The sequence below is a fragment of the Asterias rubens genome, chromosome 14, assembly GCF_902459465.1.
Source record: "Asterias rubens chromosome 14, eAstRub1.3, whole genome shotgun sequence".
Classification (NCBI taxonomy): domain Eukaryota; kingdom Metazoa; phylum Echinodermata; class Asteroidea; order Forcipulatida; family Asteriidae; genus Asterias; species Asterias rubens.
Window position 1 is genome coordinate 6,330,162 of NC_047075.1, and position 13,198 is coordinate 6,343,359.

General features: G+C 38.8%; 1 protein-coding gene across 1 annotated transcript; it reads left to right on the top strand.

Moving 5' to 3' along the window:
- The first annotated feature begins 608 nt into the window (after nucleotides 1–608).
- Nucleotides 609–12,858, top strand: LOC117299385 (neo-calmodulin-like). The gene is made up of 6 exons (XM_033782923.1): nucleotides 609–729; nucleotides 8,059–8,122; nucleotides 9,606–9,749; nucleotides 10,214–10,340; nucleotides 11,582–11,697; nucleotides 12,386–12,858. Exons 1-6 carry the CDS (start codon nucleotides 667–669, stop codon nucleotides 12,409–12,411), a joined length of 540 nt encoding a protein of 179 aa, XP_033638814.1. The 5' UTR covers nucleotides 609–666; the 3' UTR covers nucleotides 12,412–12,858.
- The last annotated feature ends 340 nt before the right edge of the window (nucleotides 12,859–13,198 follow it).

Genomic DNA, 13,198 nt, shown 5'->3' on the forward strand with positions numbered 1-13,198 from the left:
CTTCTCTTTTCGATTAAAGTGCACTGGGTTCTTTTACATGCGTTACTCAAGACATTGGACCAACGGCTGTACGTCCCATCCGAAGAACGAAGCAATGGTCAATTAGTGTCTTGCTTAAGGACACAAGTGTCAGTGTGTCACGGCTGGGGATTCGAACCCACACTCTGCTGATCAGAAACACCAGAGTTTGAATTCGGTGATCTTAACTGCTCGACCACGACACTTCCACATGAATCTACCCAGGCAAAGCTGCAGTGGAGTTATCACATGGCCACCAATCTGCCGGTTTCAAACAATCCTTTAAGGCCTCGTCGACACATTTCAGTTCGCTGAATGAGACCGTCTAACAACTCTGTAATGTGTCGTTTCCTTTTCTTGTTCCCCATGCTCTCTATATCAACAATAATGTGACACCATTTATAGCGTCATCTATTTCAAAAATTAAACCATTGTTTATGTCAGTTCTTTTCCCTAACACTTTAATTCATACTTGAATAAACATTTAGGTCTTAGAACAGCAACCATATTATTGGCATAAAGCCCCGTCCCTTTAATTCCTGGTTGATACTAGTCCAATAATGGCATCACCAACAGTGCGCAGTCAAGCATACTACTGATCAGGTTGTCACTAATGCTGGTACTAGCCAGGGTATATACATCGTTTACATGATATGTCAATATTTCGTAGTACAGACAGAATTAAACAAAGCACCAACCACTGGAAACATGGTAAGTTAACATCAGTAAATACTCAAATAATGTTTCGTTCGTTGGATGTGTGGTGGTGTTAACTTCAAAACCAGTTTGACACCTGAATGAGGGTATATTCAATCGATTAATATAATGGCCAATGGCAGCACTACCACCAGCCTAAATATAATTAGTCAAGCATATGGTCATACGAACTCAATTTTAGAAACAAGCGGCAACCATTCAGTTTAATAAGGCTCATATCAATTCTGTATTGCGTCCAGGGACAAAGACACCGAAGGTAAGTGTCAAATCCAAGATGTTGATTGTCGCGAACAAATACGTAGAAAAATTACTTTTCCATTGATTAGTGTATAGTTATCCTCGTAGTATTATTGTGCTCAATGTAAATCTCATTATGCGAAGGATAGCATCAAACTCGCAACAACTTTTAATGGAAAGATTGCAAAAGGGAAAAATTTCCAGCAAATAATGTACAGGAAATACGGTTTGGTGTCTGGATGAATCCTTTACCCCTCACTATTCTCCAAAATAAGGAAACTACAACGCCATGCTCCAATGGTATCGTTGGCATTATCAGTAAATGTTATCTTCCAATGAATGATGCATTTGTAATATTTAAAGACACTGGACACCCTTGGTAATTGAAAGACCAGTCTTTTCACTTGGTGTATCTCAACATTTGCATACAATAACCATCCTGTGAAAATGTGAGCTCAATTGGTCGTCGAAGTGGCGAGATAACTAGGAAAGAAAAACACTCTTGTCACAAGAAGTTGTGTGGTTTCAGATGCTTGATTTCGAGACATCAAGTTCTAATTCTGAGGTCTCGAAATCCAGTTCATGGCAAATTACTCCTTTTTCGAAAACTACGTTACTTCAGAGGGAACCGTTTCTCACAATGTAAAAAGCTTACTGTCCATTTATTTGGCACAGCCGGTGTCTCTAGCCGCCACCCCCCCCCCCCCCCCCGGTCCGGTATACGAAGAAAATAATATGCGGGGAAAACTACGTATAAACTTTTGAATTTTTTAGTGGTTCCCGCAAGAAGGCGGTCAACAATCTTGTATTAACAGCCGTTATTCCATGTTGAATTAGTTGAAGATGGAACTGCGACCAAAGCAAAACAAGAAACTAATCCAGTCATATTTTAATTTTGACTAGTTTCTTGTGTTGTGCTGGTTGCAGCGCAATAGTTTGCGTGCACACTCCCACACTCACATTAAGGCTACAAAACAAACAAACACTGAGAACATTTTTTACAACTGAACTGTTTGCATAGGTAAAGGCAGTCCTCTTGGGAACATTATTACCCAATGGAACAAAGGTCCCAGCAAGGTTGCCAAACACACATTATTCAGCTTATGGTTACCCAATGGAACAAAGGTCCCAGCAAGGTTGCCAAACACACATTATTCAGCTAATGGAATAGCTTCAAGCCATTGGACACTTTCGGTGAACAGTATTGTCCAAGGCCCACACTTTGTGTATCACAACTTCTATATAAAATAACAAACCTGTGAAAATTTAGGCTCAATCGGTCATCGGAGTCGGGAGAAATTAACGGAAAAACCCACCTTTGTTTCCACACGTTTCCTCGTGTCATGACATGTGTTCAAAATAAATTCATAATTCTCGCTATCGAGAATTGTTATTATTTAAATGTTTTCTCAAAATGTAAAGCATAGTATGGAATAATATTTCAAGAGAAGTCTTTCACCATTACCTTCTGTAAACCCTGTAAGTTATTTGTAAATCTGTGAACTTTTGTTGTTGTTCTGTACCGAAAGTGTACAATGGCTTTAATAACAAGTCCCCAGCACTGTGTGTATATCACTGTGTGTGTACCACTTTGGTTGCAACTTCATGACAAAGCACATGTACCTTTGGTTGTTGGAACAGTTTGCTCGATTTATTCCTACAATACAATAAAAATAACATGTTCAAAAATCATTTAAAAAGTGGTCGGGGACGTTACGTAATAATTCTCAGATTGTAACCTTTGTACAAAATCGCTTAACTTCAAATTGAAATGTTTCTCAAAATGTGTTATGTTTTCTAGAGCTTTTGTGGGCTTCTTGCAAAATCTTTGTATTGGAAATACAAAACGTGTAGGCCTACATTACCTTGACAGCAATATATGGTATGTTGTACGGTCTACACATAAAAGCATTGAATTTATGCCGTGTTGAATAAAGGCTACCAACAACAAAGCACAATGCGCCAACTCCATACCAGTATCAATCCAAATGCTGAGTTGTGTACATTGTCATTTATGTAAATGTCATGTAACCAAAGGCTATAACACCGATCCCAAGGCTGTCACACAAAAAGGCAATCATACCCCAGCTAGAGCCCAGCACTATTTACTTCAATTCGACCTGACAGGAAACGTCGTTTGACATGGGTTGCCGTACAGTTTACAATGACAATACAATGTAATGTAGTAGAGTTATTCATAGAAACACTATTAACATAATGCTCTTTCATGTTCAAAATGCTCAAAGCACAGTTTTTTGTGTTGGAATCCTATATGATAAATAGGCAGCGGGGTTGTAATCCTTGTGAAACACTCTTCTCTATAAAGTGGTACTTAATTTGATTCGAGTCATGTTTGGATAATGCTCAATTTGTACTCAAACTCGTACCCGGCTGGCAAGACAAGCCCGGGTTCCTCAAATTCCCTGCTCGATACTAAACTGACAAGGTATTCGGACTTGTACTCAAAATACCATTTCCCTATCCGCTCCCTGATGCGTGCACGTCAAAGCGAGTAAGGAATAAAGCTCTGAAAACAAAAAATAAGGAACACGTTGCCTTGGGTCGGACAAGTTGGTCTATAAAACGCGTCTGTAACCGTTTGTAATGACATTTAGAAATGTTCGTATTAAAGGTATTTGTCATGGATGAATGCTTTCAAAATTGACCTTCCACGGTGATAAACTCATACATTGTAACTTTTGATTTATTGGTTTATTTCATTCGCACCATTCATCTTTGAGTCAAATTCAATTTCAATGAACTAGCTATGCCAGGCCAGTCGAAGCAGTATTGTCCTGTCGTCCATCAATGGAAAGTCAAGCATTGTTGCTCAGTAGACCAACCACTTTCCAGCATTGAAGTTAAAGACAGTGGACACTTTTGGTTATTGTCAAAGACCAGTCTTCTCACTTGGTGTATCTCAGCGTATGCATAAATTAAAAAACCTGTGAAAATTTGAGCTCAATTGGTCGTCGGAGTTGCGAGATAACTATGAAAGAAAAAAACACCCTTGTCACACGAAGTTGTGTGCTTTCAGATACTTGATTTCGAGACCTCAGATTCTAAACTTGAGGTCTCGAAATCAAATTCGTGGAAAATTACTTCTTTCTTGAAAACTACGTCACTTCAGAGGGAGCCGTTTCTCACAATGTTTTATACTATATGAGTGATTACCAATAGTGTCCACTGCCTTTAAACAACCAGCAGGATGACCATGCCGCGAAGTTGGATATGGGTCACCATCAAAACTTCAGCATCAGAAAGTAAATTCTTACTCGATAACTTCATAGTTAGTGTTGGGGGTTAGTTCGGAAAGTAAGCGATTAGGTTATTCTTAAATGATTCCTGTTGAAAAGATGTTGTCTCTTTTGTGTTGTCAAAGACCAGTCTTCTCACTTGGTGTATCTCAACATACTCTTGTATGAGTTGTCCTTCATATGCTCTTTCACTCTATTAAATTAAGAGAGTATATGCACAAAATAGACTGTGCAAGTCTCGCGTGCACCGGAGCGAGAAAACACGACAACTGAAGAACTTAATTTTTATATGAATACAATCTTTGCTTTAATTTTTTCTGAATGCCGAATCTGAACAACAGAAATACCCATTAGAGCTTGTTTAAATTAGTTTTAGCTTTTTAAACTAATACTCAATTATCGGTTAAAGTCTATGTATATACAAAAGTAAAACTCTGGGACAAGGATGTTTGTTTGATCTTAAATGTTTTGAAACCCCTTTTGTAAATCTACGCCCGAATGTGAAACTACTGAAAGCTGGTTTATACGCGGACGCACGATGGTCGCAAGGGCGTTAGATAAACGCGTGACGCATTTTAAAGAGGAAGCCGACGCCTAAGCGACCAATGAAAAGGCTTTCCACCCCGCGCGGACAAAACAAGCGTCTGCGTAAGTTTCGGTATCGGATATGGGCACAAATTCTTAATTTTTTAAAAGTAACCTGACCTGCGGTCAAGTTTAAATATCGGTTTTTCTTCGTTATTATGTTGACTTTATTTTTACTTTTATATATGTTGTTAATTAGTATTACATTTTTAACAACACATATGTCATTTTTATGGTCATAAACTATATTAAACTAAAGTAATGGATGAAACAAAATCTCCCAACGTAAAACTCCATAAGGTTGGGACCACAATGGTCCCGTAAGCTCAAATCTGCGCGAGACTTGCCGGTCTATAACCAACCGTTGCAAATTTGAACTCAATTGGTCGTCAAAGTTGCGAGATAACGGAAGAAAAAACACCCTTGTCACACGAAGTTTTGTGCTTTTAGATGCTTGACTTAGGGACCTCAACATCTCTTTTTGAGGTATCGAGATCAAATTCGTGGAAAATTACTTCTTTCTCGAAAACTACCGTACTGCATAAAGAGCCGTTTCTCACAAGGTTTTATACCATCTCCCCATTACTCGTCACCAAGTAAGGTTTTATGCTAAACATCATTTTGAGTATTTACCAGTGAGTGTCCAGTGCCTTTAAAGTTGCTACGGTATTTAAAAATAAGAGTTCAAGCATCATGGACGTTCCAGAATAGGTTCTAGACAAAATATTACATGAAACAATAGACCCTTCCCATGAAATATGTAAACTGCACACAGCGCGTGCGCACTAACATTTTGGTTGGCAAAATGAGGGAAAATTGTTTTGAACATGGCTACTGTACATGGCTAATGGCTGCGTGACGCAGACGCGATTGCGCGTCTGCTTAGTGCACAACTCTATGGCGTTTGCCAACCAATAGGGTCTGTACGCATGCGTAAATGTAATTAGCATATTTCATGGGAAGGGTCCATTGTCCGCTTTCAGTTAGTACAATTAATTTATAAAAACTACACTGGCAAATTCGTCAAATTTGATATGAAATTAAACTTTTTTTCTACTCTTTATGTATAAAAGCAAGTTATAAGCGGAATATAGGCTAACAAAAAAATATATATATATTCGTTTAAATCCACCTTGATTGGTTTGAGATTGACTTCGTCTCTGCAGTTGTGTAGCAAACAATAACCAGCATTATTGTTGAAATGAAAGGGCGAGTCACGGTCGGCCCTGCCCCCCAGGGGCAAACTCATAATACAGCTACGGGTATGATTGAGTATTTTCAGTACGTTGTGAATGAAGCCGTCAATGCGGACTAACTGACGCGGAACCGTAGTGTCGTGCTGTTACCTGATACATCTTCAGTAGAGCAAATCCATGAGCAGATGGTAACGTGGGACATTGAGATCTACTTCTGTACATCAAGGATCAGTTTAGGCAGTTCACTTTCCGCTCAATGCTAATGATGTATGCATTATTGTATACAGCTTCGTGGTTTTTCGTTCAAGGAACGTGTTTAAAACTATCAACTTGAATGAAATCACTAAAACTATACTTTAACTGTTTTGTTTACTATGTGTAAACTGCGTCCAACCAACCCATTGGGGTTAAATGTGCCACAAAAGAGAAAGACTATTCACTGCAGATATAAATTTGCAGCTAAGCCAATCTAGATTATATTTACAAAATAGTACAATATTTACAAAACAATTATTCTATTGTCTATGAGTTCTTTGATGCACAGTGTAGCACTGGCTCACATGCCAAATGTACAACAAAGCAGCTGCTCAACAGTAGCTCTCTCGGTCTTAGCAAGCATTAGCACTATTCACAGAAGCAAACCTTGACCCTTTAATTGAGTGTACACACACAATAACAATTTCAATCATCTTCCATTGGGTCTGTGACCGACTTACAGTCTAATGTTTGAAAATTTGGATTTGAACAATGAACGATTGACTAGTAAGTAGGGAGACCACCACCATAGGGCTGTAAAGCTCAGTTGGTTCAAATCACACTCCGGTCAATTTGTCTTTATTCAAACCAAAATTAGTTATTATATTTTAGTCATCGTTTGAAAATTTATGCTCAGCCTTAAAGTCACCTGGAAATAGATTTTGTTTTCTTTCAAACATAAGAGTATATGCTTACGAACAATAAAACAATTTTTTTAGTAATTGTTTGCACGATTTATATGTTTAAAAAATATATAAAGTTGTTTGGGGGACTGACTCCGCCTACCCCTTTTGTGACGTCAATCGAGGCAGACTTTGCCTGCAATGCGTATAGTAAACACACGTGCAAAGTACATGTACGTCCAAGTCGTGAGTTGGTATATTTCAAAAAGTTTTCTGCATTCAGCAGCAATACACCTGGTCGGCATTGCCGGAAAAAACAATGTTTTTTTTTTTAAACGTACAAACTCACGACTTGGTCCGAACATGTACTTTGCAATTGTGTTTACTCTACGTATTACAGGCAAAGTCTGCCTCGATTGACGTCACGAACAGCGCCCTCTCGGGTCGGGGTCTACTCTTAAATTTGTAAATAATAAGAACTGATTGTTTAAAACCTTAGTTAACTGTTTATTCACATTCCACTCACCAAAACACATATATTAGTGACAAAAGCTTTTTTTTTGAAAAAATACCACTTCCAGGTGACTTTAATGCTGAAACTTGAACGATTTTGAGCTGATTTTATTATTCACCGTTGGTGTCGCTTTCCCATTGTACTGACTGAGGAAGACTATTATTAACTTCGTCTCTAAATGCACCGTACCATTTTATCTCGTTTGGATCGTTCCAGATTTGATATTCAAAAATGTGTTTATTAGTCATGCCCAGCAAATGAGTGCGAGGGCTGTTTATTTGTATACTTGCTTGTTGTTTCGTTTGTTTTGTTCGGCCAGCAGAGAGAAGTTTGTGGCCCCTGGAAATGTATCCTCTGCTTGACATTATGTTGTAATTGTTTTAATCGTACGGAACACATTTCTTGTCGACTCGTTCTTTGGTTAATGTTCAGTTGAGTCTCAAACTTTATATAACGTTTACGTCTTTGTTGCTAGATAGACCTACAGTTGTGTGCATAAGAACAGCCACTATGAGCTTCCCCTAATCGAAAACTTAAAATCTAAATCTCAGGGATTAATAATAATAATAATAATAATAATTAATAATCATTATGTCTTGTCAATTGTTAACACAGTGCAATTATTTTCGAAACCTGTTATCTCTGTTTGATTACAGTCTCAACAGCAGAACCAAGAAATAGAGGAACAGCACGATGACCTGACTCATGATCAGATTGAAGGTAAGAACAGCTGTTTCAGTTGTTACTGGTGTTATCAAATGAAGTTCGCCATAAGCCACTCAACGGTAACTAAATGGCAAAATGAAATTTGGACAACACTATTGTGGTTGTAAGAGAGTAAATTATGTGCTCAGTCTTCATTGAAAGACTCCTTGTAATATATTGGGGGACTTTTGGGACGCTTGGTGGAAGCAGACTTACCAGGTAAATCCATTGTTGCTGGTATTGTACGCATGCTCAGAACTACGTTAACAGTGGTAATTTACCTGGTAAGTCTGCTGCCACCTAGTGACCCAAAGTCTCATATTGCTTACTTTAGTCTTGCCCATATTGCAAACAATGTAGACCTACAGTTGTGTGCATAAGAATTACTATTATTGTTTTACGTGCAATTGCCATAAATTATGTAAATTATAACAATATATACTATTAGTTATTTCAATGACCATCCATCATTGCTCGAGTGATCTAATTGATACCACTGCATAGTGTCATTATTTCGTTGCGTCGTACTGTTGCCTTTTTCATTAATGCTTATTTCTAAAATATCTTTGCGTTGTGTTAATATGCATTCATTGGAAGTGCCATGCCTTGTCGCTTTGCTGTCGCTTTTAACCGTCGTACCACGAGGCGGAGAGACACACTCATTTAGAAATGCGTGACGCCCTGTATAAACAATGCAGGAGTCTGATGCAAAAAAAGTCGAAAGTTCCCATTTTGGAAATTGAGTTGAGAGAAATCGCTGTAAAGCGGGCAACTAATTTTGTAAACTCATAGTTCTTAAAGCAATTCATAGTTCTTATTACGTCAACCCAACTTTCCTAACATTGTTGTTTTATTTATTTATTTATTTTAATCCTTCGGACAAAAAAAAAGCAAAACAATAAAACAAGCACAGGCCGTCCAGGGAAGGGCAAAAGTCAAAAAACTGTCATCAAAAAAGATGTGCTCTCCCAGACCTAGCTCATAAAAAATACACATTATATACTATACATTAAACATTCTAAAATTGCAGTAAAAGTTTAAACAAGAGATGGCAAGTAAAAAGCAATAACACAAACGATAAACACAAGGTACTTTTTCAAAATGTCCACAGATTCACAACAAACCTACAGGGCCCGAAGACAATGACAGTAGAAAGCCTCCCCCGAAATACCATACACCGAGGAACTGCAGCCCCTGAGAAATGAGCAAAACAAGCCACAAAACATATTTCGTCTCAGTGAGATGAACATTATTTTAGCATGCAAAAACCCATCAACCAGCCATGATATTATACCAAAACATCCCATAACTGGCCAATACGACCCTACACGCCAAAACTGAGACGAAAATTAACTCTGCGACATTGCCCCACCCATCCCCCAAAAACCACAGCACACCAGCAAGCAACATTCCAAGGGAAGCCCTCCACAATCACCATCCCCAAACCCTGCAAGCTCAATGTAAATCCGTGAACACCATAATTTCTGTTTTCTTGTAGAATTGAAGAATGCTTTTGACGTGTTTGACAAGGATGGCAATGGATTTATCACCAGTAAAGAACTTGGAAGTGTTATGAGATCCTTGGGACAGAATCCTACAGATGCAGAGCTTCATACTATGATCAATCAGGCAGACTTAGATGGTAAGTTATCTCCCAAACTCTCGCACAGTGACCCGTAAGGTTATATTGACAAATCCGGCCCAATGTCATTTGGACTGTATCGGTGGAAACCGCAGTGCTGAATCGATCTGGGCCCAATTTCATTGCGCTGCTAATAGCGGCCGACTTTGTGCTTACTGTGCAATTTCTATTTCATAGCGCTGCTAACCGTAAGCACACGAAAAGGCATGCTAACCTGCCGGTGATACCACACGAAGATAAATGACGCCACAATGCAAATTTACGGTAAACACGCAATATGGCCGCCCAATGTTTCTGGTAACCTTTGAAATACGCTAAGGCTTCAGCAAATTGTGTCTTCTTGAGTAAGCACGCAATTTTGCTTACCGTTAAGCAGCGCTCTGAAATTGGGCCCATGGCTTTTAAGGTACTGCGCATCACTCACATTATTGTTCTAAATAATTATATTTTTTGCATGGTTACAGGAAATGGTATCGTAAACTTCCCTGAGTTTGTTGCTATGATGCTGAAACGACTGGAAGGAAATGACAAGAACGAAGGAATCAGAGAAGCCTTCCGTGCTTTCGATGTCGAAGACAAAGGTTTCATTTGGTAGGAGTCAAATCATTTAATTGGGTTTCAGTATTCCCAAACAACAATTTTGGAGTGATTGGCGTTAACGTTTGCTCATCAGTTTTCGAGCACAGTGGTCAATGACGGTCAAATTGTCCAAGTTAAAGCAACATTGACCTTGAAGTAGCCCCAGCGTTGGTTATTTACGCTGTTCAACTGTGCAGACATATCATGTAAAACTTCTTGTTTACCTCATAGCTCTGCGTACAAATAACGATTTTCGTGTATTAATAACTTTGATGATGTGTTGTATCGGCATATGTCTCCAAGCATAATGTTCAGAAGCGATAGTGAAATGGTAAAGGGACAATTTCAGACTTCAGGACTTCTCATACTATAAACAATACATTATCTCGTTATTCAGATGACTCAATATAGTGCGCCATCAAGAGGTTGCCGCAGAGGGGTCTAATTCAAAACGACATACACTCAACTCAATGTGCATGTAATTAAGTATGAAAGGATTAATGGCAGTGGACACTATTGGTAATTAATCAAAGTAATTATCAGCAGAAAACCTCACTTGGTAACGAGTAATGGGGAGAGGTTGACGGTATAAAGCATTGTGAGAAACGACTCCCTCTGAAGTGACATAATTTTCGAGGAAAGAAGTACGCATAATTTTGATTCCGATACCTCAAGTTTAGAATTTGAGGTCGCGAAATCAAGCATTTTGAAAGCACACAACTTCATGTGGGGTGTTTTTTTCTTTCATAGTTATCTCGCATTTCCGATGACCAATCGAGCACAAATTTTCACAGGTTTGTTATTTTATGCAAACAAAAAAATAATTATGTTTAGATACACCAGAAGACTTGTCTTGGACAATTACCAATATTGTCCAATGTCTTTAAATACTTGATACAGCTCATTTCAAAGATGAACTTGAATATGTAAAGCGAACTATTATTACGTGTCGGATTGATGTGAATCGGGTCTTAAACTGAAAAGGAAGTCAACTTCATCCCAAGATGCTCACTGCAGTAAAGAGAGCCTCATTGGCTACACCAAGAATGGGAGACTTTGGGACGCTAAGTGGCAGCAGACTTTCCATGTAAATTTCCATTGTTTACGTAGTTCTGAGCATGCGCACATGACCGAGAACAAAGAATTTAACCTGGTAAGTCTGCTGCCACCAAGCGTCCAAAAAGTCTACCATTGGTTTAGGAAAATACTGGATTTACAATGACTAAAATACAATGACTGTTAATTGTTTACAGTGCCAATGAGCTTCGTCACGTGTTAAGTAGCCTACATGTCCAACTGTCTCCGCAAGATGTGAATGAGATAGTCCAGGAAGCAGATATTACAGGCACTGGCAAAATCACGTTTGAAGGTAGGTTTGCATACATGTGTTGTCTTATCCTTTAAGTCTATAGTCAATCTACGCAAAAGCATGATTTGACCTGGACAACTTTGCAACAGAAATGTTCAAACCATTGATTGACTACATAAGTAAGAAAAAACTATTGCGATCATTACCAGAAAATTGATTGAACAACAAAAGGAGCATGTCTAAATGATGTTGACGTGCTGGGCTCGGGATGCCAGTAAATATATAAGGTGGTTTATGTTTGATACGACTGTGGTTGGCCGTACCCTGAATGTACTGCCGACAGGGTTGACAAGAGCCAGTGAATTAATTCCACGCATTATTCAACTCCACTCTCCATTAATTTATATCCATAAATACCTCAGACAGTTTCGCTATTCCTATTGGTGGAGAGCGCGTCACGTGGGTGTGTATAAACCTTTGTTTATGACCGGTAAAAAGTGTTAATTCATGGGCGTGACACGCAACCTTGCACCTGTTCTTATAAGACAGTTTCTTCATTCCTATTGGTCGAGAGCAACGGCTGAAATATGTGTGCCACATCACGCGATACGCGCGACGCCCACAGCATTCCCTTATAAGGAGTTGTTTACCCGAGGGCGGCGGAGGGCTTTACCATTTAATAGCTTGAGGGGTCTTATATAATTATAACAATTATAATTTTTGCATTTATTTAACCTTTTGTTTACAGAATTTGCCTTCATGTTTGACAAGTAGCGACAATGTACGGCAGTGACGTGGAGTATTGCAGGCTGGTTGTGGAATTCCCTCCAATGAAACAACTCTTCATTGTCTTCATGCACAAAATGTCTTCGTATATTACCATGCACAGCATACAAGAACGTCTGAACTATATTAATTTTCAACTATTTTTTACTTTGCAGTGCAAACGCGACGCGCTATACACGCATCGTACGATGTATACTATAGGTTTTCTCGGTCAATTTCGAAAAATGAGCAGCCAATTTAATAGTCAGTGGTTCGAATTAAAGCTATTTTGCCTCTTCGGTTTTTACTGCGTTTCAAATTCAGAATTCGGTCATTCAACTTCGTTTTGACGCATTCAAGTTCCTAGCACACTAATCCCTTTTTTTCATGTCACTATGGGTGCGTTCGTTTAGCTTCCCTGGGTCGACCCCGGTGTGTGGCGGGTTTTTTCCCAGGACGAACGTGGGTAATTATCTGCACACGTTCGTCCTTGAAAAAAGAACGCCACACACCGGGGTCGACACAGGGAAGCTAAACGAACGCACCAACAATCGTCACTCAATTATTTAGCAAAGCTGGTTCGACTAGAGATTTTGCTGATTTAATCATTTTCAATTTCGTAAAGAGGCAATCGATTTCGCTTAACGAGGATTCAAATAAGTACAAATAAACAGATTAACTGCAATAAACAACTGTTTCGTACCTTCACTAAGCGAACCTTCATCAAGCGAACCTTATTTTCTTTATTTTATGTTTCAAGTAGACTTTACCTGGGTCCCCATGAGTTTTTGTCTTC

What these genes read in the sequence shown, in the direction of transcription:
- LOC117299385 (XM_033782923.1), top strand. Translation starts at nt 667, where the DNA reads ATGATATGTCAATATTTCGTAGTACAGACAGAATTAAACAAAGCACCA. An exon ending in CAATCAGGCAGACTTAGATG is followed by an intron (nt 9,750 to 10,213) that starts GTAAGTTATCTC and finishes GCATGGTTACAG; the next exon opens with GAAATGGTATCGTAAACTTC. An exon ending in TGGCAAAATCACGTTTGAAG is followed by an intron (nt 11,698 to 12,385) that starts GTAGGTTTGCAT and finishes TTTTGTTTACAG; the next exon opens with AATTTGCCTTCATGTTTGAC.